The sequence below is a fragment of the Peromyscus californicus genome, unplaced genomic scaffold, assembly GCF_007827085.1.
Source record: "Peromyscus californicus insignis strain IS unplaced genomic scaffold, ASM782708v3 Scaffold_4__1_contigs__length_199733344, whole genome shotgun sequence".
Classification (NCBI taxonomy): domain Eukaryota; kingdom Metazoa; phylum Chordata; class Mammalia; order Rodentia; family Cricetidae; genus Peromyscus; species Peromyscus californicus.
Window position 1 is genome coordinate 116,795,348 of NW_026294562.1, and position 24,513 is coordinate 116,819,860.

Here is a 24,513-nt window from a genome sequence, read left to right on the forward strand (position 1 = left end):
ACCATTCAGCCCCTTTTCTCTCCCATTTCTCCACCACATATTTGCTGATCATAATGATGCATACCTGCCTAGTGCCACTAGGTAAAGAGAAGACCAATGGATATCTTCCCACCTGCTGGGCCTGGCTAGCCCCCACCTAAACAAAACTGCATAGGGGTCATGGATTTCTTCCTGCAATCCAGGGCTTTGAGTGCCCCAACTGGTTAGCTCACACTTGAGCAGAACTGCAGCTGAGTGCACATATGTCTTCCCACCAGGAAGCCCTTGAGGGCCCTGGTTGGCTAGCCCCCACCTAAGCAGAACTCAAGTTTAGTCTTTTTAGTGTTCTACCCATATTTCCTGAATGGTTTGTTTCATGAATTTTTTCAATCTAACATTTTCTTTGACTGATTTATCCATTTCTTCCATCATATCTTTAACTCTTGATATTCTCTTTTTCATCTCTTGTGAAATGAAATGGTGATGCATCCATGTGAAGTTTCTGTTTGTTTACCTAACTTTTCCATTTCCAGGATTCCCACAGTTTGTGTTTTCTTTCTTGCTTCTGTTTCCATTTTCAGATCTTGAACCATTTGATTCATTTCCTTTAACTGTTTGTTTTTTCTTGTCTTGCTTTAGAGGACTTATTCATTTCCTGTTTAAGTACTTCTTTCATCTTAATAAAGTTGGTTTTAAGGTCGTTTTCTTGTGCTTCAGTTGTGTTAAGAGTTTTCAGAGCTTGCTGTAGTAGGATAGCTGGGCTCTGTCAGTGACATATTACTTTGGATGTTGTTGGTTGTATTCTTATGCTGGTAAATAGCCATCTGGCTTTGGGGTGATTATAGGCCTAGGTGCCAATTTCTGACTTTGTCTTGGTTGGATGAGTGTTTTATTTTCTTGGTTCTGTTTCCTTCCTAGTCTTCTTGCCAGTGTGACTGGCCAGCAGGGTATCTCTGCCTGCACTGGGGGTTGAAACATGGCAATAAGGAAGGGTGTGGGTTGGGGAATGATGGGTGTAATGAAGAGAATGAGGAGTATCCCCAGACAGGCACCCTACCTGGAGCTTTGGTGCCTGGCATGGCCTCTGGTCAAACAGGGGACTTGTGCCTGAATTGGGAGCTGAGATATGGTGAGAAGGAGGGAAGAGGGATAGAGTTAGGGTATTTGGACACTGAGAGAGTGTGGGTGATCCATGGAAAGACGGGCTACCTGGAGTTCTAGTCAAGAAGGTATGGCTTCTAGTCAAGAAGGTGCCTCTGTTGGAGTTGCAGGCCAGGATATGGTGACATGGAGGGGAGGAGCAATTGAGAGTAGAGTGGGTAGGCACTGAGAGGTTGGGGGCAGTGCTGTGGGATGGTCTGTATGTCAAGTGTGTTGCTGATTGGTCAATAAATAAATCACTGATTGGCCACAAATGGCGCCCAACGTGTTGGCAAGAGTTTCCACCTAAAACCTGAGAAAAGGTTCTAAAACAGAGCTAAAAACAGCTTCCTAATTGTCTCTCTCAAATGAGCGGCAGCCTGCTTGTTTGAGCTACTGGCAGGTTCCTAGCATGCCCGCTCGACCTGCAGTATGGCGGGAATGAGGCCTCTGCAAGTGGCACATTAAGCTGCGTGGTAGATTTAGCTTTTGCTAGTACAAAACAAAAAAAAGAGGTTTCTGGGATACACGCTGCTTGGATAAAAGCATAGACCCACAATAGCTCCCAGAACTGGCGGTAAACACACTACCACCATGTTGGGAAGTTGAGGTGGGTGGAGCCAGCAGCCACAGCTGATGCAGTTTAAAGCAATAGATTCAAAATAAGACAGATTCAGATGTAATAGTTTACAATGTGTGTAAAATATATGTAGGCTTGAAAGAGACAAAAAAGGTGATATATACAGTTATATAAACAAATATATAGTTTTAAAAAATAAAGTCTTTAAAAAGACAGTAAAATTAATATAAAAAATAAGCCACGTAAAGATGAATATTACACAGAGAATCTGAATTGTGTTGTCTTTGGGATTTTTAACTGCAGAAAAACATTTGATCGTAAAAGCTATTGAGTTAAACCAATATGGATATTTTAAAGGTACCTTGACTTCAAAATTTGGATGTAAGGATGTGTTGCTTTGAAAAGGAGACTCTGCTTTTGTTCCCACAGAAAGCCAAAGGCTATGGATTTGTTCCACATTAAGATACATCAGGTTTGACCAGCCAAGACCCCCTGAAAGGTCTCCGATGATACCATGGCCCAGATAATCCAACATCCAGATCGGATTCAAGGCAACTGGCTCAGACAATACAGCCTCATGGACTATTCCATAATCTTAAAATTTTCTTTGTGTCCCCATAAGATACAGCACCCCCCTCCAGCAGGAAGTAGTAAGAGAAGCTACGCCCAAATTCCCAAATTATATATAATTTTACTTTGTTAAGTCTAAAACCTTCCTTTTGGAAAAAAAAAAGAAAAGGGGAAATGCTGTGGGATGGTCTGTATGTTAAATTACTCTGATTCATTTATTGGTCAATAAATGAATCACTGATTGGCCAGGGGCCAGGCAGGAAGTGTAGGTGGGACAAGGAGGAGAATAAAGCTGGGAAGTGGAAGGCTGAGTCAGAGACACTGCCAGCCACCACAATGACAAACAGCATGTGAAGATGCCGGTAAGCCACGAGCCATGTGGCAAGGTATAGATTAATGGAAATGGATTAATTTAAGCTGTAAGAACAGTTAGCAAGAAGCCTGTCACAGCCACACAGTTTGTAACCAATATAAGTCTCTGTGTTTACTTGGTTGGGTCTGAGTGGCTGTGGGACTGGCAGGTGAGAGAGATTTGTCCTGACTGTGGGCCAGGCAGGAAAACTCTAGCTACAGGGCAGTCCATGCATGTGTGGCCTACCTAGAATTCTGGGAGGAAGAATGGCCTTTAGTCCAGAAGGGTGTCTCTACTCTGTACCACATTTTTAATTAGGTTATTTGTCTTGTCATGTCCAGTCATCTTTTGTTTATTTGTTTGTTTGTTTGTTTGTTTGTTTTCTTTATATATTTTAGATGTTAGTGCTCTTGGAAGCTTAGTGGCCCGCCCCCCAAAAAAACCTTTACCCATGTTGTTGCTTTCACTCTGTCTAAATGATGGCATTCCTTCCATAGAAAAGCTTTTCAGTTTCATGAGATTGAACTAATTTATTGTTGCTTTGGGTTTCTGGGTTGCCAGTGTTGTGTTCAAAAACACTTTTGCTGTACCAATGAGTTCAAGACTGTTCCCCTATTTTCTATTTCATCATATTTAGGTATCTTGTCTTAAGTTGAGCTCTTTGATCTACTGGGAATTACATTTTGTGAAGGGTGGTAGGTATAGATAAATTTGTGTTCTTCTTCATTGAGCTATCTAGTTTGGCTGGCACCATTTTATGAAGATGCTTTCTATTTTTCCCAGTGTATATTTCTGGCTCCTTTATCAAAAATCAGTTACCCATAGGTCTATGGGTTTATGTGTGGGTCTTCAATTGCATTCTATTGATCAAAATGTCTGTCTAATGCCAATATCATGCTGTTTTTATTACAACAGCTATGTAGTACAATGTAAGATGAGGGATGCTGATGTTCCTAGGAATTATCATATTATTTATGGTTGTTTGAGCTATCCTGGGCTTGTCTTTCTTTCCATATGAAACTGACAATTCATTCCAGAAGTAAAACAACTAATTTATAAACAATACCCTATATTATTTGACATATTAAACATTCACAGAAGAGTAATAGCAGTGGGTTAATTGAGAAACTCACTTTTAGCAATGCATATACATCTCCAGTGCAGAATGGCAAGGACCTAGAAAATATGCAATAACTTCAGTCCTCTATGAAAAAAAAAGGATAATTGTAGGAGATAAAGGAAGAAGACATGGCAGAAAAAAAGTTATTCAAGCAGAAAAGTAAAGGGAACATAGATGTTTCAGCAATTCACCAGATACACAGACACAAGCCATGTCCAGTTATTTGAATATGTACTATAGTCACAAAGCAGGGCAGAAAATCAGAACACTAAGCAAAAGCAAAAATACTAATACACATAATACTGAAATGATATGTTATGGTTAAATAGGATTATCAAACTGTATAAAATCATACCAAAGCAGTTATAACCAGTTAAAATTTGTTAAATGAAAGACAAAACCTCAAGTGAATATATTAGAGAATTATGACATTTCAGGACAAATCTAAACCTAGTAGTACCCAGGGCCAGTTCTGTGAGACCCACCTAAGTGTATAGTATGATATGAATCAGTACAACCTAAGGGTCCTTGTAAAGTGAAAAGAACTCATTCCTCCCAGGAAGAAGTTGTAGTTATAACTAAACTTATACCTTGTATCATTCAATATTTCAAAGCCTCAAATAGAAAATGAAAAGTAGAAAACTGTGTGGAAGCAAGGAGGAAAAGTAATAATTGTTATGCTATTTGCATGATTTATTACTCCACTAGAATTTTCAGAACAGTTGACACAGAAAGAAGGACACATCGTCTTCATACTCATAACAATGGCCAGTATTGTCTCTATGTTAAAAAAAAGGTATAGCTATCTAGATAGCAGATAATACCAAATTATTTTCTACATATTGTAAGTATTAGAATTACAGTATAAATGTATGAGATCCAGTGTTGGCCAGGACTTCTTTTCTGTTCCATGGAATGCATACGGACATTCACAGTGTTCACAGAAAATAGAGTGGAAATGTAGAAAACTTAAAAATGACAGAATCCCATTGATAGATAAAATACCCACACCCCTTCAAAAAATAAAAATAAAAAAATCCTTTGAGAATCTTCATATTTTCTCCATGTTTCATATCCTAATGTGCCACAATAATGGGACCTGTGAGAGTCATCATAACCCTGGGTCAAGAAAAAAAGAATCCAGTGCCGAACCCACTATGAGTGTGATTAAGTTTATCATGATTGGAAACTGATCTCTTATGATTAGTGTGCTCTGTTTTCAGGTTGACACCAAAGAACATCCACTTGATATTCTCTCTATATTTTGCCATGGAAGAAATCAACAGGAACCCTCATATTTTACCAAATATTTCTCTGCTAGTTGACATTAACTGTGATCTGTTTGCTAGTCATATAAAAGCTGTTTTGTCCTCAAGAGGAACTGAACATTTTCCTAACTACTACTGTACAAAACAGAGAAGATACTTAATTGTACTTACAGGACCATTGTGGAGAAAATCTGTCATTCTTGTGCCACTCCTGCACATCTCCAGAACTCCAGAGGTAAGACTGGGTGGATTACTTTAAATGAATTGCTTTTTCCCTTCAAGTTAACTTTCTGGGTACCAAGTGCAACTGGTACTGGGCGAGTACTGGGTGTGTGTCTATTCTGATCCATAAACCATAAACACCCAAACATATTCTGTGGTAAAACATAACTTTATCACAAATGGGTATGAGAGAACTGTGAAATGTTTTACCTGAAAACTTAGTTTTTCTGTACATGTTTAGATAATCACAAGAAATTCGATATGATTTTAATAAATAGATGAAGAATTCATACTTTCTAATTCTCCCCACATTTGCTTAGCTCACTTAGATCTTAGACTGAGTGTTATGCATTCCATCATCTTCATATTGTTGCTTATGTTCTATGTCTTTCAGCTTTACTATGGTCATTTTCAATCTCTCCTGAATACTCATGAACGAAATCCTCATCTCTACCAAATATCTCCCAAAGACACATCTCTAGCACTAGCTATGGTATCCCTAGTGGCTCACTTCAAATGGAACTGGGTGGGAATGATCATTTCAAATGATGACCATGGAATTCAATTTCTTTCTGAATGGAGAGGAGAGATGCAGAGAAACTTTGTCTGTTTAGCATTTGTGACTATAATCTCAACAGATACAAATTTATACTTTAAAATGTTAAATAAGTATTATAACCAGATCATGACATCATCAGCAAAAGTTGTGATCGTTAATGGAGACAAAGAATCTCATCTAAAGTGGAACTTTATCCTATGGCAATCTCTAGACATTCGGAGAATCTGGGTCAGTGTGTCAAAATTTGATATGATCACAGTAAGAGGAGATTTCTTGCTTAAATCCCCACATGGGACTCTCATTTTTTCACATCAGCATTCTGAGGTATCTGGTTTTAAACAGTTTCTGCAGACAGTGCACCCTTCAAACTACAGTAATGAAATTTCTCTTGCAAAACTGTGGTGGAATTATTTTAAGTGTTCCTTACCATCATCTAATTGTAACAAACTGAAGTATTGTTCAATAGAAACCCTACTGAAATGGTTATTTAGGACACCATCTGGAATGTCCATGAGTGATACAACTTATAACTTATATAATGCCGTGTTTGCTGTGGCCCACTCACTCCATGAGGTGCTTCTGCAACAAGTAGACACATGGTCCAATAATGCTGGGAAGGAACTGGAATTTGACCCCTGGAAGGTAGTATGTCTTACACTGAATAGCATGTATGTCATAGAGATGATGTTCTTAAAGGGAACCATAAGATCTAAATCCATGCAAATAAGGAATCTCTTTTCCTAAATGCATATGTGCCTGTACCCAAGCACTGCATGTAAGGTAGATCATGTTAGTGTCATAAATGATAATGCAGCCAACACTGGCACCCAAGTCAGCATTTTACAATCTAAGTCAAGAAATATTGCTCAGATGTTTCCACCATACACACATCTCATGTTTTTAACATTTGAATAAAAATATTTTCTCATGAAATTATTAAATGGTAATAAGAAAATGACTTGTCTTTTGTGATCAAAAAGTTGCTGATCAATGTAATGAAGAGACACAAAATAATATCAAGTAGTTTTGCCACTTTTTGACCCACTAAGGATCTCAATTCCCTAGGTTATGATCAAATAACACTGTTAGTAGAAAGAAGTAGAGAATGTGTCACTACTCTTCAAGCATACATTTCAGGTGTGCATGTGAGGCATGACCTCCAGCAAGAAAATTGTATTTTTTAAGCATATTGAATTTTTACATCTATGTTGAGCTGCTTCTTTTTTATTACTGAGTACTTATGAAACAGTTACATTTTAGGAAAGGCTATTGAAAATTAGGATCATTACAAACATTGTATGTAATGTTGTCTGGCCTAATGTGTAGGCCCAGCTGAAACTAAAATGACCAATGTGTTTTAGATGTTCTCTTTCCTGAAGAACATACAGTTTGTAAATCCTGCTGGAGACCTTGTAAACATGAACCAGAAACTAAAACTGGATGCAGAGTATGACATTTTCTACATCATGGATTTTCCACCAAATTTTGGACTTAAGGTGAAAATAGGAAAGTTTTCTGGACGTTTTCCAAATTACCAACAATTGTATATGTCTGATGAAATGATAGAATGGGCTACAGGTCTTAGACAGGTAATTTGGTCTTAATTCTAATGCTTTACATGTAGCATAAATGCCTAAAATTAAATGGTCTGCTTATGCTTCCATGTGGGATAAAACACTTTGACACTTATTACCCACTCACTTTCCACCCTCCTAGATTCTCTCTCTCTCTCTCTCTCTCTCTCTCTCTCTCTCTCTCTCTCTCTCTCTCTCTCTCTCTCTCTCTCTCTTAATTGGCAATGTATAAATCTCATACATTCATAAAATTTAAATTAAAAAGCAATGAAATTCTGGTCTATTCTTTTTTCTATTGATTGTGGATTCTTCTCTCATACAATATATGCTGACTATAGTTTACCCTTCCTCTGCTCCTTTCAGGTTCTCCCTCTTCTTCCTCCCCTCCAGATGCACTTTATGTTTCTCAGTAGAAAATAACAGCCTTCTTAGAGATAACAACCAATCATAACAAAATAAAGTATAATAAAATGAAGGAAAAACTATCATATTGAATTTGGACATGGCAAGCCAACAGAAAGAAAAGAATCCCATGAGTTGGCACAAGAGTCAGAGATGCACTTATTCTCACAGTCAGGGGTGTCACAAAATTCTAACCTAATATTTTGATCTAGACCTGTTGCAGACCCATGTAGGCCCTGTACTTGCTGCTTCAGTGTCTGTGAGCTCATATCTGCCATTCTTAGTTGATTCAGATGACCTTGTTCTCCTGGTGTCCTTCGTCTCCTCTGACTCTTACAATTTTTCCACCTCTTCATCTCCACATAATATGTGGCTGTGGGTTCCTGAATCTGATCCCATCTCCTGTTGGAGGAAGCTTCTCTGATGACTGGTTAAGGCGCTGATCTGTGAATGTAGCAGAACATCATTAAGAATCATGTTATTGATTTTGGTTTTTAGACCAACTGGTATTGATCTCTGAGCTATTGAGTCTCTGGTTCATGGTTACCCAAGCTGCGTTGGGTATGAATTTCTCTTATGGAGTTGACTATTGGTCAACTGAAACATTGGTTGTACACTCCCATGAGTTCTGTGCCACCATTGCCCTATCATATTTTGTCGGCAGTACGTATTTTAGGTCAAAGGTTTTGTGGCTGGGTTGGTGCCCACATTTATCTTTTGGTAGCCTGAAAACTGTCTTCTGTACCAAACGGAGTAGAATGTAGGGATGAGGGCTCCATTTAGGTAGCAGCTTGACCTCTCCATTTTCAAGGCATTGTAATGCATGTTCTCCTCCACAAGGAGGCCCCACTGTCAGTTTTCAGAGAGCAACATTTTGTCATAGCAACAGCCTTCATTGGAGATTTCAGTCGGATCACCTTGGGCAACAATTCAACTGAATGTAACCTAGTTCTACATTTGGAAGACTAGCTTCAATTCACTACAAGAGGTGGTCATTGGGGATTCTTTACTTTCCATTACTAGGAGTCCTCATTAGAATCACCTTCATAGATTCCAGGAAATTTCAATTGCTCTAGGACTGCACACCACTCCACAAAAGGCCCCCTAATTCCAAGTGTCTATTCAATAACTCTCTCCCTCCACCCTATCTCCTCCTACCTGATTCCTCCACTCTTGTTCCCACCCAGCCCCTGTCTACAAATAAAATCTATTCTACTTCTCTCTCCCAGGGAGATCCCTGTGCCCTCTCACGACACCTTGTTACCTAACTTCTCAGGGTCTATTGATTCTAGCTTCGTTATCATTTATTTAAAGGTTAATATTAGCTGATAAGTGAGTACATGCCATATTTATCTTTCTGGATCTCTGTTACCTCACTCAGAATGGTTTTTTTGTAGTTCCATCCATTTGCCTGCAAATTTCATAACATCATTTCTTTTAAAACCTAAGTAATATTCCATTGCATAAGTATACTACATTTCTTTATCCATTATTTTGCTGAGGGACATATAGGTTGTTTCTAGTGTCTGACTATCATGAAAAAAATTCAATGAATGAAATTGATCAAGTGTCCTTGTGGTAGTATGGAGTATCCTTCAGATATATGCTGAAAAATAGTATATCTAGGTCTAGAGATACTTATTGTCATATTTCTGAGAAACTGACATTTTGTTTTCCATGCTGGATATACAATTAGCACTCCCCCCCCCACCAGCAATGGAACTGATATTCCCTTATTCCACATCCTCACCAGCAAGAGATATCATTTGTGCTATTAAACTTAGCCAATCTGACAGGTGTAGGATAGAATCTCAAAGTAGTTTTATTTGGTATTTCCCTGATGGCTAAGGATGTTGAACATTTCTTCAAGTGTTCCTCAGGTATTTGTGATTCTTCCCTGAGAATTTCTTTTGTAGGTCTGTTTCCATTTTTTAATTGGATTATTTGGTTTTTTATTAATTGATTATTTGATTCTCTTGTATTTCTTCTATATTTTAGATATTAGTCCTCTATCAAATGTGGAGTTGGTAAAGATCTTTTTCATTCTGTAGACTGCCTCTCTGTCCAGTTGATGATGTCCTTTGCCTTACATAACCTTTTCAGTTTCATGAGGTCCCATTTACTAATTGACAGTCTTAGTGTCTGCAATATTGGTGTTCTGTTCAGAAAGTCATCTCATGAAGCAATGCGTTCAAGGCCATTTCCTACTTTTCCTTTCTTGATGTTCATTTTATCTGGTTTTTTTTGTTGAGGTCTTTGATTCACTTGAACTAAAGGTTTTGCAGAGTGATAAATATGGGTGTATTTGCATTCTGCTACATACAGACATCTAGTTTGACCAGCACCATTTGTTGAAGATGCTGTCTTTTTTCCAGTGTGTGTTTCTGGCTTCTGTGTCAGAAATCAGGTGTCCATATGTATCTGAACTTATATCTGGTCTTCAATTAAATTCCATTGATCAATATGTCTGTTCTAATTCTAATACCATGTGGTTTTAATGATTATAGCTCTGTAGTACAACTTGAAACCAGGGATGGTGATACTTCCAGCAGCTCTTTTACTGTTCAGGTTTGTTTTTGCTCTTTTGAGTTTATTATATGTTCATACAAAGTTGTGAATTGTCCTTTCATGTCTGTAAAGAATTGTGTTGAAATTTTTATGGAGACTGCAATAAATCTGTAGACTGCTCTTCTAGAATGACCATTTTTACTATGTTAACCCTACCAATCCATGAACATGGGAGATCTTTCCATCTTTTATTTCCTCTTCAATTTCTTTCTCCAAAGATTGAAGCTTTTATCATAGAAATATTTTCCTTGCTTGCTTACAGTTTACTCAAGATGTTTTATATTATTTGATGGTATTATGAAAAGTGGTATTTCCCTGACTTGTTTTTGTTTGCCATTTTTACATAGATGGGCTGTTGATATTTTTAATTAATATTGTGTCTAGCCACTTTGCTGAAAATGTTTATCAGCTGTAGAAGTTCCCTGGTCAATGTTTTAATGTAATTTAGGCATACTATCATATCCCCTGCAAATAATGATACTTTGTATCACCTTGATCTATTTCAATTATCTGACTGTCATAGCTAAAACTTCAAGTACTATTTTTTTTTTTTTTTGGTTTTTTGAGACAGGATTTCTCTGTGTATCTTTGCACCTTTCCTGGATCTTGCTCTGTAGACTAGGCTGGCTTCGAACTCACAAAGTTCTGCCTGCCTCTGCCTCCCAAGTGCTGGGATTAAAGGCGAGTGCCATCACTGCTTGGTCAAGTATTTTTAATAGATTTGGGGAAAGTGAACAATCTTGTCTTGTTACTGATTTTATAGAAAGAGTTTTCAATTCCTTTCCATTTATTTTTTTGATGGCAATAGACCTACTGTAAATTACCTTTAATATCTTTATGTATGGCCCTTACATCCCTAATCTCTTCAGGTCTTTTATCATTAAGCAATATTGGATTTTGTCAGAGGCCTTTTGTGCATCTAATGAGATAAACATATGGTTTTAATTCTTTCAGTTTATTCATATAGTGGATTACAGTTACTGATTTCCCTATGTTGAAACATCTGTACATCCCCTGGATGAAACCTACTTGGTGATGGTGGATGATCTTTTTTATATGTTCTTAGATTTGGTTTGCATGTATTTTATTGAGTAATTTTCAATTTATTTTTATAAGAGAAATCGGTCTGTAATTCTCTATCTTTATTGAGTCTTTATTTGGTTTTCATATCAGGGTAACTGTGGACTCATGAATTGGGCAATGCTCCTTCTGTTCCAATTTTGTAGAATAATTTGGGGAAGATTAGAGTTAACTCTTTGACAGTCTATTAGAATTCTATGCTGAAACCATGTGGCCATGAGTTGTTTTGTTTGTTTTGTTTTGTTTGATTGCTAGAGTTTTTTATTTGGTTGATTGGTTTTTTGTGTTTTTCTTTTGGTTTGTTTGTTGGGTTGAATTTTTTTCTCTGTTTGTGGCTAGAAGAATTTTAATGACTGCTCTGATTTCACTGGGGGTTATAGGTTTGTTTAAATTGTTAAACTGATCGTGATTTAACTTTAGTAAGCTGTGTCTGTTGAGGGAATTGCCCACTTCTTTTAGATTTCCCATTTTGATGGAGTACAGGTTATTAAAGTATGTCCTGTGGAGTATAAGTATAAGTTATATACTTATAGTTTTTTGAATTTCCTCATTCTCTGTGGATATGGCCTTATTTCTGTTTTTTTTATTTTGTTAATTTTATTATTCTCTCTCTGTCTATCTTGTTGACTTTCTAAGACCAGCTCTTTGTTTCATTGACTCTTGGCATTGTTCTCTTTGTTTCTATTTTATAAATTTCAGCCCTCAGTTTGAATATCTCTTGCCATCTACTACTCAGGTGTGAGTTTATCGCTGTGTTATAGAGCTTTCAGGTGTGCTGTTAAGTTGATAATGTGAGATCTCTCCAATTTCTTTATGAAGGCACTTACTGCTAGGATATTTCCTCTTGGCTGCACTTTCATAGTGCCACATAGGGTTTTCTATGTATCCAATTTCACTGAATTCTAGGAAACCCCTAATTTCTTTCCTGATTCCTGTCTTGACTCATTTTTCATTCAGTAGAGAGTTGTTCAGTTTTCATGAGTTTGTAGGCTTTCTGTTTTTCCTGCTGTTGTTGTTGATATTCAGATTTAATACCTGGTAGTCTAATAGAATACATGGAGTTATTTCAGTTTTCTTCTATCTGTTGAGACTTGTTTTGTGTCTGAATATGTGGACAATTTTGGAGAAAGTTCCATGAGGTGAAGAGTATAGAAGGATTCTTTTGTGTTTGTGTGAACTGGTCTCAATATAACAATTAGGTCCATTTGGTTTATAATGTCTCTTAGCTCCAGTATTTCACTGTTTAATTTTTGACTGGGAACCATCCATTAGTAAGAGTGGAGTGTTGAAGTTTCCCACTATCCATCTGAGAGGACCAATGTATGTTTTAAGCTGTAGTGGTTTTTCTTTTACAAACCTGGAGGCCCTGGTGTTTGTGGCATAGATGTTAAGAATTGAAATGTCAACTTGTTAGGTTTTTTCCTCTTTTGAGTATGTATTGTATCTCTCTACTTCTTTTTATTAGTTTTTGTTTGAAGCTCATTTCACTAGATATTAATGAAATTAATTATTATCAACCTTCTTGAGTGTTAGGTACATTTTCTTGGATTATCTTTTCCCAAGTCTTTATCCTGAGGTTATGTCTATCCTCAATGTTAGGGGGTATTTCTTGGATGGAACAGAAGCATGGATCCTGTTTAAGAAGCCAATCTGTTAGTCTGTGTCTTTTTATTAGGGAATTGAAACCACTGATTTTGAGATATCAATTACCAATGATTGTTGATTCATGTTATTGTGCTGAGGGGAATGAGAATAGTGCTGGAGAGAGAGACACACACACACACACACACACAGAGAGAGAGAGAGAGAGAGAGAGAGAGAGAGAGAGAGAGAGAGAGAGAGAAAGAGAGAGAGAGAGAGAGAGAGAGAGAGAGAGAGAGAGAGAGAGAGAGAGAGAGAGAGAAGGAGAGAGGGAGAGAGATTCTTTTAATTTTTCTGGTGAGAAATTCTTTTCTATGATTTGATTTGTGTTTTTAACCTCTTTAGTTAGGAAATTTTTCCTTCTAGCATCTTTGTACAACTGGATTTGTTGATAGATATTGTTTAAATTTGACTCCTCTATGGAATATATTATTTTCTCCATTGATGATGGATGAAAGTTTTTTTGAATGGTATAGTAGTCTGGGTAGCATATGTGGTCTCTGTCTGGGACCTTCTGTCTCTCAGAGACTTTATTAAGAAGTTGGGTATAATTCTAATATGCCTGTTCTTATATGTTAATTGGTCTTTTCCTTGCCAATTTTAATATTCTTTCTTTTTTCTGTATGCTTCGTGTTTCTGTTGTTATGTGGCAAAGACACTTTCTTCTCTGGTTCAATTTATTTGGTGTTCACTATGCTTCTCATACCTTTATAGTCATCTGTTTCTTTACATTAAGCAAATTTGATTGTGTAGAAAATATTGTCTGGGCCCTTGATCTGGGTTTCTTATCCTTCCTCTTTCTCTATTATTCTTAGATTTGATATTCATAATGTTCCAATATAATACCAATATCCTGGGTGTTTAATGTCAGGATTTTTTCAGATTTAACAATTTCTTTCACATATGTACCCATTTCTTCTATCATATCTTCAAGGCCTTATGTTCTCTCACCCACCTCTTGTATTCTGCTAGTGAAGTTTTCCCCTGTAGTTCATGTCTTGTTCCTAAATTTTTCATTTCGAGGATTCCCTCAGTTTGAGTTATTTTTATTGATTCTGTTTCCATTTTCAATTCTTAAATAGTTTTATATATTTCCTTACACTGACATCTTGTGTTTTTCCATGTTTCTTTAAAGAATTCATTAATTTCCTATTTAGGGACCTCCATCAAATCCAAAAAGTCTCCTTTAAGGTATTTTTCTTGTACTTTCAGCTATGTTTAGATATTCAGGGCCTGCTGAGGTAAGATAGCTGGGCTCTATTGTCCTGGCTGCTGTTGATTGATTTTTAGGCTGGCATCCTGGCATCTGGGTTTTAGGTGCTTAAAATTCTTGGTGGTGAGCTGGGCGGTGGTGGCCCACGCCTTTAATCCCAGCACTCGGGAGGCAGAGCCAGGCGGATCTCTGTGAGTTCGAGGCCAGCCTGGTCTACCAAGTGAGTTCCAGGAAAGGCGCAAAGCTACACAGAGAAACCCTGTCTCGAAAAAACCAAAAAAAAAAAAATTCTTGGTGCTGATGTTTGGATTTGTCTTTGTTGGCTGTTGGTTTTTTATTCCTTGGTTTCTTTTTCCTCTCTGGATGTTCAGAATGTGATGTCTGTGTGTTATCTGTGTGTTGCCTGGCCTGTTCAGCCACTTTGTTCACAGGGAATGCCTGCTTGTGTTTGAGGCTGGATAATTGGGATGAGTTGAGGAAAGGAAGGTTGGAGGAGAAGGTCTTTGTGTTCCATTAAGGATCACATTAAGTATAAGACAGGAAAGGGAGAACACAGCAGGTTTTCAGCTACAGAGCTGGGAATGAGACTAAAAGAATTGTATCTCAAGAGTATTAGGAAGAGGTTGTGAGTCTGTTTTCAACCTACTTTTTGACTTAGGAGGGGTGGCACTTGAATTAGCAGGACATTCCTGCTAGAGATGAAGGCTGGGATTCGGGAATGAATTGGGGGAGGGAGTTTAGGAAGGGATAGCTTGTTGGACCCACAGGAGATGTAAACAGGTGTGAGGGAAGGCTGCAGAGGGCATTCTGTTGCAGCACTAGTGAGGAGAATGCAGGATTGTGTCTCTGCCAATAGAGAGACAGAAGAAGGCCTGCCATAGCCTACCTGGCTTTCTGGAAGGTGTGCCTTCCATGTTTCAGCAGCTCATGCCTGCTAGAGTTGGGTGCTGTGATATGGGGATGAGCGAGGAAAGGGAGGTTAAGAAGCAATGGTCTATGACATCTATGGGAGATGTGGTAGGAGGAGGGAAGACTGCAACTGGTGTTCTGGTGCAGCACCAGGGAGAAAATTCAGGGAAAGAAAAGCATGAGAAGGTACTGAAATTATGCTTTATAATATGATACATGTGTTTAAAGGGAGACTTTTCAGTGGAGCCATACTGTGAATCACTGCTGCTTTTGTCACGTATGTTAAGCTTTTTATTTCAAAAATGTATCTAATTTTCCACAGACTGCACCCTCGATATGCAGTGTGCCTTGCCGACCAGGATTCAGAAAATCCCCTCAGCAGGGAAAGGCTGTCTGCTGTTTTGATTGTAATCCCTGTCCAGAAAATGAAATTTCAAACATGACAAGTAAGAATATAATTTACCACAATAATCAACAGATTGTTTACTTTATAGCATATTTATATAGTTCTCAAAGATCTCTTTGGGAGAAAGGAAAAGATAAGTGTCATTATAAACCTGAAAGAGTTAATAACCCTACTATTTGAAATAATATACTGTATTGTTCATGAACGACACTATGGTCTCATCATTCCAGAACAAGTGAATGTAGTATTTTCTCTTAGATGTTTCCTTGGGGTACTAAATATTTCCTCTGCATCTAATCTATATTTTAGAATTCAACATATTATAATAAATTGTATCTACTTTTCAAATATATTAAAGATATGAATGCTATGCTTCTGTCTTAGTTACGGTTTGTAATGCTGTAAAGAGATACCATGACCATGGCAAATCTTATAAAGGAAAACATTTAATTGGGGTGGCTTACAGTTCAGAAGTTTAGTCCAATATCACCATGGTAGGGCATAGTGGCATTAGGCAGACATGGTGCTGGAGAAAGAGCTGGGAATTTTGCATCTTGATCCGAAGGCAACAGAAAATGAACAAGGTATCATACTGGGCCTGATAAATAAGACCTTCAAAGCTCACCCCCCACAGTGGCACACTTCCTCAAACAAGGGCACACCAATCCAACAAAGCCACACCTCCTAATAATGCTACTCCCTATGAGATTGTAGGGCCCAATTACATTCAAACTATCACATTCTTCGCTCTGGCCCCCATAAGCTTCTAACAATATTATAATGCAAAATGCATTTAGTCCAACTTCAAAAATCCTCACAATCTATCACAGTCTCAACTATGTTTAAAAGTACAAAGTACAAAGTCTCTTCTTAGATTTATGCCATCTCTTAACTATAATCCCCTATAAAAATCTGCATGAACGGGCTGGGGTTTGAGAGGGTGGCAGAGGGCAAGGAATGGAGGGTGAGAACATAGGGAAATGGGAGGGTCGAGCTGGAGCAGAGATGGAGTGGGAGAGCAGGGAAGGAGATACTGTGATAGATAAAGATACCATGGGTGTGGGAAGAGGCAGGGTGCTGGGGAAGCTCTCAGGAATCCACAGGGATGACCCCACCTTGGACTGCTGGCACTGATTGAGGGGTTGCCTGGACTGGTCTACTTTGATGACCGGTCTAGTGAATACCCTGTCATCATAGAGCTTTTATCCAGTGACTGTTGGAGGTGGATATAGGGATTCACAGCCAGGGGCCAGGCTAAGCTCCAGGAATCCAGTCAATGGGAGAGAGGAGGGATTCTGTGGGTGGGGGACGTCAAGATCATGATAGGAAGACACAGAGAGATGACTGGCCACAATTGTGGAGACCCATAAACTGTGGACTAGTAGCTGTGGAACCCCATGGGACTGGACTTGGCCCTCTGGATACAGGAGACAGTTGTTTAGGCCAAACTGTTTGGGGGACACCTGGGCAAGGAGATCGGGATCGATCCCTGGTGCATGGGCAGGCTTTTGGGAGCCCAGTGCCTATGGTATGGCACCTTGCGCAGCCTTGGTGCAGCAAGGGGCTTGGACCTGCCTCCGCTGAGGGTGCTGGACTCTGCTTACTCTCCATGGGAGAACTTGATTTGGAGGATGTGGGGATAGGGGGTGGCTTGGGAGGGAGGTCTGAGGGGTGGAAGGAGGGAGGAGGTGGGATCTGTGGGTGTTATGAATGGTGAGTAGAAAATTTCTTAATAAAAAATGAAAAAATCAAAATAAAAAATAAATCACATATTTCCAACATACAATAGCACAGGATATACATTGCCATTCTAAAATATAGGGAAGGGAGCATAGTGAAATACTTGACCAACACAAAACCAAAAACCTGTAGATGTATCCAACCTTCTTATTAAATAAAAAACACAGAACCAATGCAAAGAAGAAAGCCAAGAGGTCAGAGCTAAGAGCTAAAACCTTACCCTTCCTCCTGCGGTGGTCCTACCTCTCCGAACCAGAGCTACCCCTGTGTTAAAGTCTTTATATAGAGTTCCTGTCCTGCCTTCTCATTGGTTGTAAACCCAACCACATGACTGCCTCCTCACAGCCTGTCTGTATAGGCCTCCAGGTTTTCCATGATTGGTATTAAGATTAAAGGCATGTGTATCCAATAATGGCTGTATCCCTGAACACACAGAGACTTACCCAGCTCTGCCTGCCAAGTGCTGGAATTACAAGCGTACGCTACCACTGCCCTGCTTTCCTATGGCTTGCTAATAGCTCTGACCCCCGGGCAACTTTATTTATTAACATACAAATAACATTTTAATACAAATAAAATATCACCATAAAAACCTGCTGGGGAAGTTCCAAATTCTGTATCTCCATGTCTAATGTCAAAACACTCTTCAGTACCCCAACTCCTTTCAACTTTGTTGACAGCAACATACTTCTCTCTCTTGGGCTGGTTCCAGTACCTGTTAGCAGCTCTCATCAGAAGGTTCTGGCATCTCTGACATCTTGGGGTTTCCAAAGCAATCCAGGCTTCACCTTCAGAGGTTCATACAGTGGCATCTCTGCGCCTCCATTCAGGGACACCCCTGACACATGCCTGACCTCAGCAACAGTCCTTAATCATTGAGGAAGTTTCCATAATCCCTTTCTTCTATCTTTAAAAACAGAATCACATGGCCAAAGCTGCCAAGTTCTGCTACTTGCTGGGGCTGGAGCATGGTCAATTACATCTTCACCAATTTTCTGTTTTCAGTGGTATCCTTCACAGCCTGAGCTTGGCTATCCTGAAACTGAATCTGTAGACCAGGCTGACCTAAAACTCAGATATGTATCAACCTTTACTAATGGAGTACATTTTGTGTTTTACCTTGCTCAGCTGCTCCTTTTCATTACAAATCTTCAGTAGAGTTAACACTAATAACCACATGGCAGTTTTGTGGGACTTTTTGTACTATTTTCTCAATTTGGTATGTGTTGAGATTTCCTCTGCCAAAAAAATTAATCCAAAACTCTTCACTTTAGCCTCAGGCAGACTCTTCAGACAAGGGAAAAAGTCACTGCATTCTTCACCAAAAAATCACAAAAAATTATCTCTAGGCCCTATATTAATATTCTTCTTCTCTGAAACCCTTTGAGCCAGGCTGCCACACTCATCACCACTGTCTTCCATGCTGTCCATTAAGCAGCACTTAAAGCATTCTACTGCCTTTCTAATCTACAGTCTATATTCCTTCAAAGATAAGTATGGTCAGGCCTATCACATCAATACCTCAGGCCCTGAGACCAACTTCTGTCTTACTTAGGGTTTCTATTGCTATGAAGAGACACTATGACTATGAAAAATCCTATAAAGGAAAACATTTAATTAGAGTGGCTCAGTTCAAAGGTTTAGTCCATTATCATCATGGTTGGACATGGTGGCATTCAGGTAGACTTGGTGTTGGATAAGGATATGGTACTGGACAAGGAGCTGAGAATTCTACATCTTGCTCAAAAGGCAACAGGAAGTGAACTGGATGTCACACTGAGCCTGATCAAAGGAGACATACTTCCTCCAACAAGGCCATGCCTGCACCAACAACAAAGACACACTTCCCAAAAGTGCCACTCTTCATGAGATTACAGACATTAATCACATTCAAACTACCACAGTATCCATATTTTCCAAGTGTCCCCCAATGTCTCTAACAAGAAGTGGACACTCAGTAGTGTTGTATCATGTTTTATAAACATGTGTTTTTGTATTGTGTGCTATGGTAGGTCAATACAATCATCAGTTGGTTTCATTTTAAGTAGTATTCCAGGTCACAGATGAGTTAGGAGGCCAACATATTAAACTCTGAATTAAATCTTTTATTCTAATGATCATAACAAATATGAATGGAGGGTTTTTTAATTCAATATGTGGTGGTATCTATATTGAGTTTTATAGAAATACTGGAAATTATGTTACTATTAGTGTATGGGGTAACTGAAGGAGGGAATTAATTGTGGCTGGAGTGAGGAAAAAGAGCTAAATAATTAACTCAAAGTTTTATTTAAGAATAAGACCAAAATGTATATGGTTTCATATGATTTGAACACAAAGACTGTGAAGATGAAGTACATATTTTAAAAATTACACTGAATATTAACATATTTGATTTCAGAAATCAATGAAAAATTCAGAAGATAAACCACTTGAATAGAATAAGACAATGAAAAGAAATTAATGAAAGTATATCTATTCAAATGATTCTATAGACTATATGTCAAATTCAATTTAAAGCTTGTTTATTTACTTTTGTGTTAGTCAAATACAAGAATACTAAACAGAGTTATATTAAATTCCTCTTGTTCCTATGTGTATTTTTAAAGCTTTAAAATACAACATTTTATAACACATAATAATTTTGAAATGGATAGAAAAAGTTGAAGTATTTGAATACTTTGATTTACTAGTTTAGATAACATTGTTCAGCACAATCAGAGAAAGTGTAAAAACTGAAAAAGAATGTCCACCTTTCAATGAAGAGACTCAGTACTGGGAAGACAGCATCACTGCTCAGTATGACCTGTTGGCTCAGTGCAACTGAAAGAAAACTGAGTGTTCTGCAGTGTAAATGACCAACATAAGGGTGGAAGGATGTCCTCAGCCCCATCCAGTACTGTCTTTCAACATTATGTCCTTTATATATGGAACATTATCTTGACCATGACGTTTCTCAATAAAAACTAAACTGTCACGAGACTTGGGCAGTCGAATCTTACAGAAATTAGTAAAACTGGCAAATAATATACCCTTCCAAAATTCATACATTAAAACATAAGCCAAAGGCAATGATTTTGACATGCAGATAATTTACGTGGTAATTTGTTCATGATGTCTCTGCCTTCTTTGATATTATCAATGCTTTTGTTTGTTTCTTTTATTTTTGAGATTATAATGCAATTACATAACATTCATTTCCCTACCCTTCCTACAAAAACTCCCATACATGCATGCCTTCTCCCATTCTTTAAAACTCATGGCTTATTTTCTTATTAATTGATGTTACATAAAAATATTTTATGTATACACATATATTTCTTTATACAGCCTGTTCAGTATGTGTATGTTTTCAGGCCTGACCATTTTGTTATTCAAAGATAATCAGTTGGTGATATCTTTGTCTGGAGAAGACAACCTATTCCATTTTCAATATTTCTCAACTGTCTGTAGTTCTCTGCCTACAGCTGTTATCTGATGGTCTTTCTCCAGCTATCTTTGTCATGTCTATTGTTTTTGTCCTTGTTCAGCTCATGTTTAAGCATGCATATTAGTGAGACATTGTGGATGTTGCTTGTGATGTTCCTAGGAAACACAGACTCACATCAAACCCTGTGAAGTGGCTCTTGTAAGCTTTCTAACCAGCTTTCGTGCAATTTCCCATGAGCCTTAAGTGACAGAGTAGTATTGTGGATGTATCCATTGGACTAGACTCCATAACTCTAAATTTTCATTGGTTGTGTTTTTCCCTAATGATCTTTGCCTGTTCCAAAATAAGTTTCCTTGATGAGGAGTAAGGACTATACTTATTTATGTGTATAAGGACAAATATTTAGGATGACATAGGGATTACACTGCTTAAGTAAAGTGTTTGTTGTAGGTTCTTTTCAAAGACATAAAGTGGATTGAGTTTGTACGGCCAAGGAGCCACATGAGGCCATTAATGTGGAATCAAATTTGTGGCTGATAGACCATAAGATGGATGGAAGCAGCTCATTCTAAGTTCTTGTTTTGAATACTACACAAAATCATGAATAACAAAAGTGTGCTTCCATGAATAATCCAATCCAAGTTATGTTGTTGCATAAATATAAATATTATGTGAGAGTGCATTATTGTTTTTGAAAACACTAGGAAATTCATGAGTATGTAAGATAAATATGAGCAAGGGCTTTCATAAAAATGATAAGCTTTGGAAATTGGAATTAAACCCTATGAATCAACCATATTTAGATTTCCATACACCACAAGTGGTAAGACTAATTTAGATATAACTTTCCAATGCATTAATATTTGGTATATTTTATACATAAAAATAGAGAAAAATTAAAACTGATAACAATACCTTTCCTATACTAGACATGGATGAATGTGTGAAGTGTCCACCTGATCAGTATGCCAACGCATATCAAACTCACTGCCTCAAAAAAGTTGTGACCTTTCTGGCTTATGAAGATCCTTTGGGAATATCTCTGGTCTGCTTGGCTCTGTGCTTCTCTGCTCTCACAGCTGTTGTATTCTGTGTCTTCTTGAAGCACCAAGACACTCCCATTGTCAAGGCCAATAACAGAGTTCTCAGCTATGTCCTACTCATCTCCCTCATCTTTTGCTTTCTCTGTCCCTTGCTCTACATTGGCCATCCACATACAATCACCTGTATAATGCAGCAGACTACATTTGCAATTGTATTCACTGTGGCCACCTCTACTGTCTTGGCAAAGACTATTACTGTAGTACTGGCATTCAAGGTCACTGTTCCAGATAAAAGAATGAGGTCACTGCTGGTTTCAGGGGCACCTAACTTCATCATCCCTGTGTGCACCATGATTCAAATGCTTCTCTGTGGAATCTGGATAGGAACTTCTCCTCCATTTGTTGATGCTGATGTACACATGGAACATGGCCACATCATCATTGTTTGCAACAAAGGTTCAGTGATTTCCTTCTACTGTGCCCTGGGATACTTGGGCTCCCTTGCCCTGGCAAGTTTCACTATAGCTTTCCTGGCCAGGAATCTGCCTGACACATTCAATGAAACTAAGTTCCTGACATTCAGCATGCTGGTGTTCTGCAGTGTTTGGGTCACCTTTCTAGCTGTCTACCAAAGCACCAAGGGCAAGTCTCTGGTGGCCGTGGAGGTCTTCTCTATCTTAGCCTCCAGTGGAGGGCTATTTCTTTGCATCTTTGCCCCAAAATGCTACATTATTTTGTTAAGACCAAAGATAAATTCTTTTCACAAGTTCAGAATCACAAATGCTAAAGCTGAATATATTCATTAAATTTATCTACATTATTTACAACTTCAAACAAATCCAAAAGATTACACAGTTGCTTTCTACTCATTAAATGTTGTGTCAAAATATAAAGTTTCTACATGTGAAATGAAGAAAACAACATGCACAATAAAGTTTTAACACATCACCTTTACATCAGTTTTATAGATCAAACCTTGTGATAAGTCACTTCCTGTTGTCATATTTGAAGGACCATGGGCCTTTCCTTGAAGTTCTGTGCTAAAATGTTGGGATATTTTGTGAAATCGTCAGGTCAGATAGCCTAGATGATCAATTAAGTGTTCTGAATAGGGAGATCCTTCTACTTCAATATTAATAGGAGCATAGATTAGACATAGAGAAGAAGCAAAAGTAGCACTGATTAAGTTACAAAATTAAGTGTTTCTATTCATTTGTGTAAACATGGTGTAAGGTTAAGAACTACAGTGTAGACTGGGACCACATAACCGTTTACAATCCTCTAGTCCTTGATCATTCTGTAAGCTTATGTGGCGCACGCCTTTAATCCCAGCACTCGGGAGGCAGAGCCAGGCGGATCTCTGTGAGTTCGAGGCCAGCCTGGGCTACAGAGTGAGTTCCAAGAGTGGCGCAAAGCTACACAGAGAAACCCTGTCTCGAAAAACCAAAAAAAAAAAAAAAAAAAAACATTTTCATGGACAAAAAAAGGGTTTGTCTTGAAGTGTTCCATAGGTATCAGATGTAATAGTCTACTTGAATACTAATAGGAGCTTGAATTAGAGACAAAGAAGGGGCAAAAATAGTACTGATTAAGTTATAGAACTAGGTGCTACTGCTCATTTTTCTGGGTTTTTTTTTCATTTTTTCTTATTAAATTGTTTGTTTATTTTTTGTTTTTGTTTTTTTGTTTTTTCAAGACAGGGTTTCTCTGTGTAGCTTTGCGCCTTTCCTGGGACTCACTTGGTAGCCCAGGCTGGCCTCGAACTCACAGAGATCCGCCTGTCTCTGCCTCCCGAGTGCTGGGATTAAAGGCGTGCGCCACCACCGCCTGGCCCAATTGTTTGTTTATTTTACATACCAAACAGTTTCCCCTCCCTGCTCTTGTCCAGTTTCCTCCCCAACCTCTTTTCTACACTCCCCATCCACTCCTCATAAATAATAAGGAATCCCATAATATTCAACCAAGCATGGCATACCAGGTTGAGGCAGGACTGAGCTGCTTCCTTCTGCATCGAGGCTGAGCAAGGCATCCCACCATAAGGATTAGGTTCCAAAAAACCAGTTCATGTGTGAAGGACAGAGCCTGGTCCCACTACTAGGGGCCCCCAAAATGTACCAAGCTACACATGTATCACCCACATGCAGAGGGCCTAGGTTGGTCCCATGAAGACTCCCTAGCTGTCTGTCTAGAGTCTGTGAGCTCCCACAGCTCAAGTCAGCTGTCCCTGTGGGTTTTCCCATCATGATCTTGACCCCCACTTACTTAAAAAAATCCCTCCTTCTGTTCAACCGGACTCTTGAAACTCGGCCCAGTGCTTGGCTGTAGATCTCTGTATTTGCTTCCATCAGTTACTGGATGAATGTTCTATCATGACAATTAGGATAGTTACCAATCTGATTACAGGAAAAGGCTAGTTCAGGCATCTTCTCCACTATTGCTAGGAGTCATAGCTGGAGTCATCCTTGTGGATTCCTGGGAGTTTTCCTGGCACCAGGTTTCTCCCTAACCCCATAATGGCTGCCTCTATCAAGATATCTCTTTTGTTGCCCTCCCCCAACTTGACCATCCTGATCCCTCATGTTCACATCCCCCACCCCCTTTTTCCACCCCTCCACTCCCAGTTTACCCAGGAGGTCTCATTTATTTTTCCTTCCCAGAGTGATCCATGCATCCCTTTTAGTGTTCTCCTTGTAACCTAGCTTCCCTAGGCTGTGGGT

At 38.6% G+C, this 24,513-nt stretch overlaps 1 protein-coding gene across 1 annotated transcript in view; it reads left to right on the forward strand.

Moving 5' to 3' along the window:
• The window catches only part of LOC128093930 (vomeronasal type-2 receptor 116-like), a 35,897-nt gene extending 13,295 nt beyond the window's left edge, over positions 1-22,602 (forward strand). Inside the window, exons 2-6 of the mRNA XM_052711847.1 lie at positions 4,965-5,244; positions 5,626-6,432; positions 7,152-7,379; positions 15,500-15,623; positions 21,683-22,602. Of these exons, the coding sequence (XP_052567807.1) occupies positions 4,965-5,244; positions 5,626-6,432; positions 7,152-7,379; positions 15,500-15,623; positions 21,683-22,602 (2,359 nt within the window). The remainder of the gene's footprint in view (positions 1-4,964; positions 5,245-5,625; positions 6,433-7,151; positions 7,380-15,499; positions 15,624-21,682) is intronic.
• Positions 22,603-24,513: the final 1,911 nt, after the last annotated feature.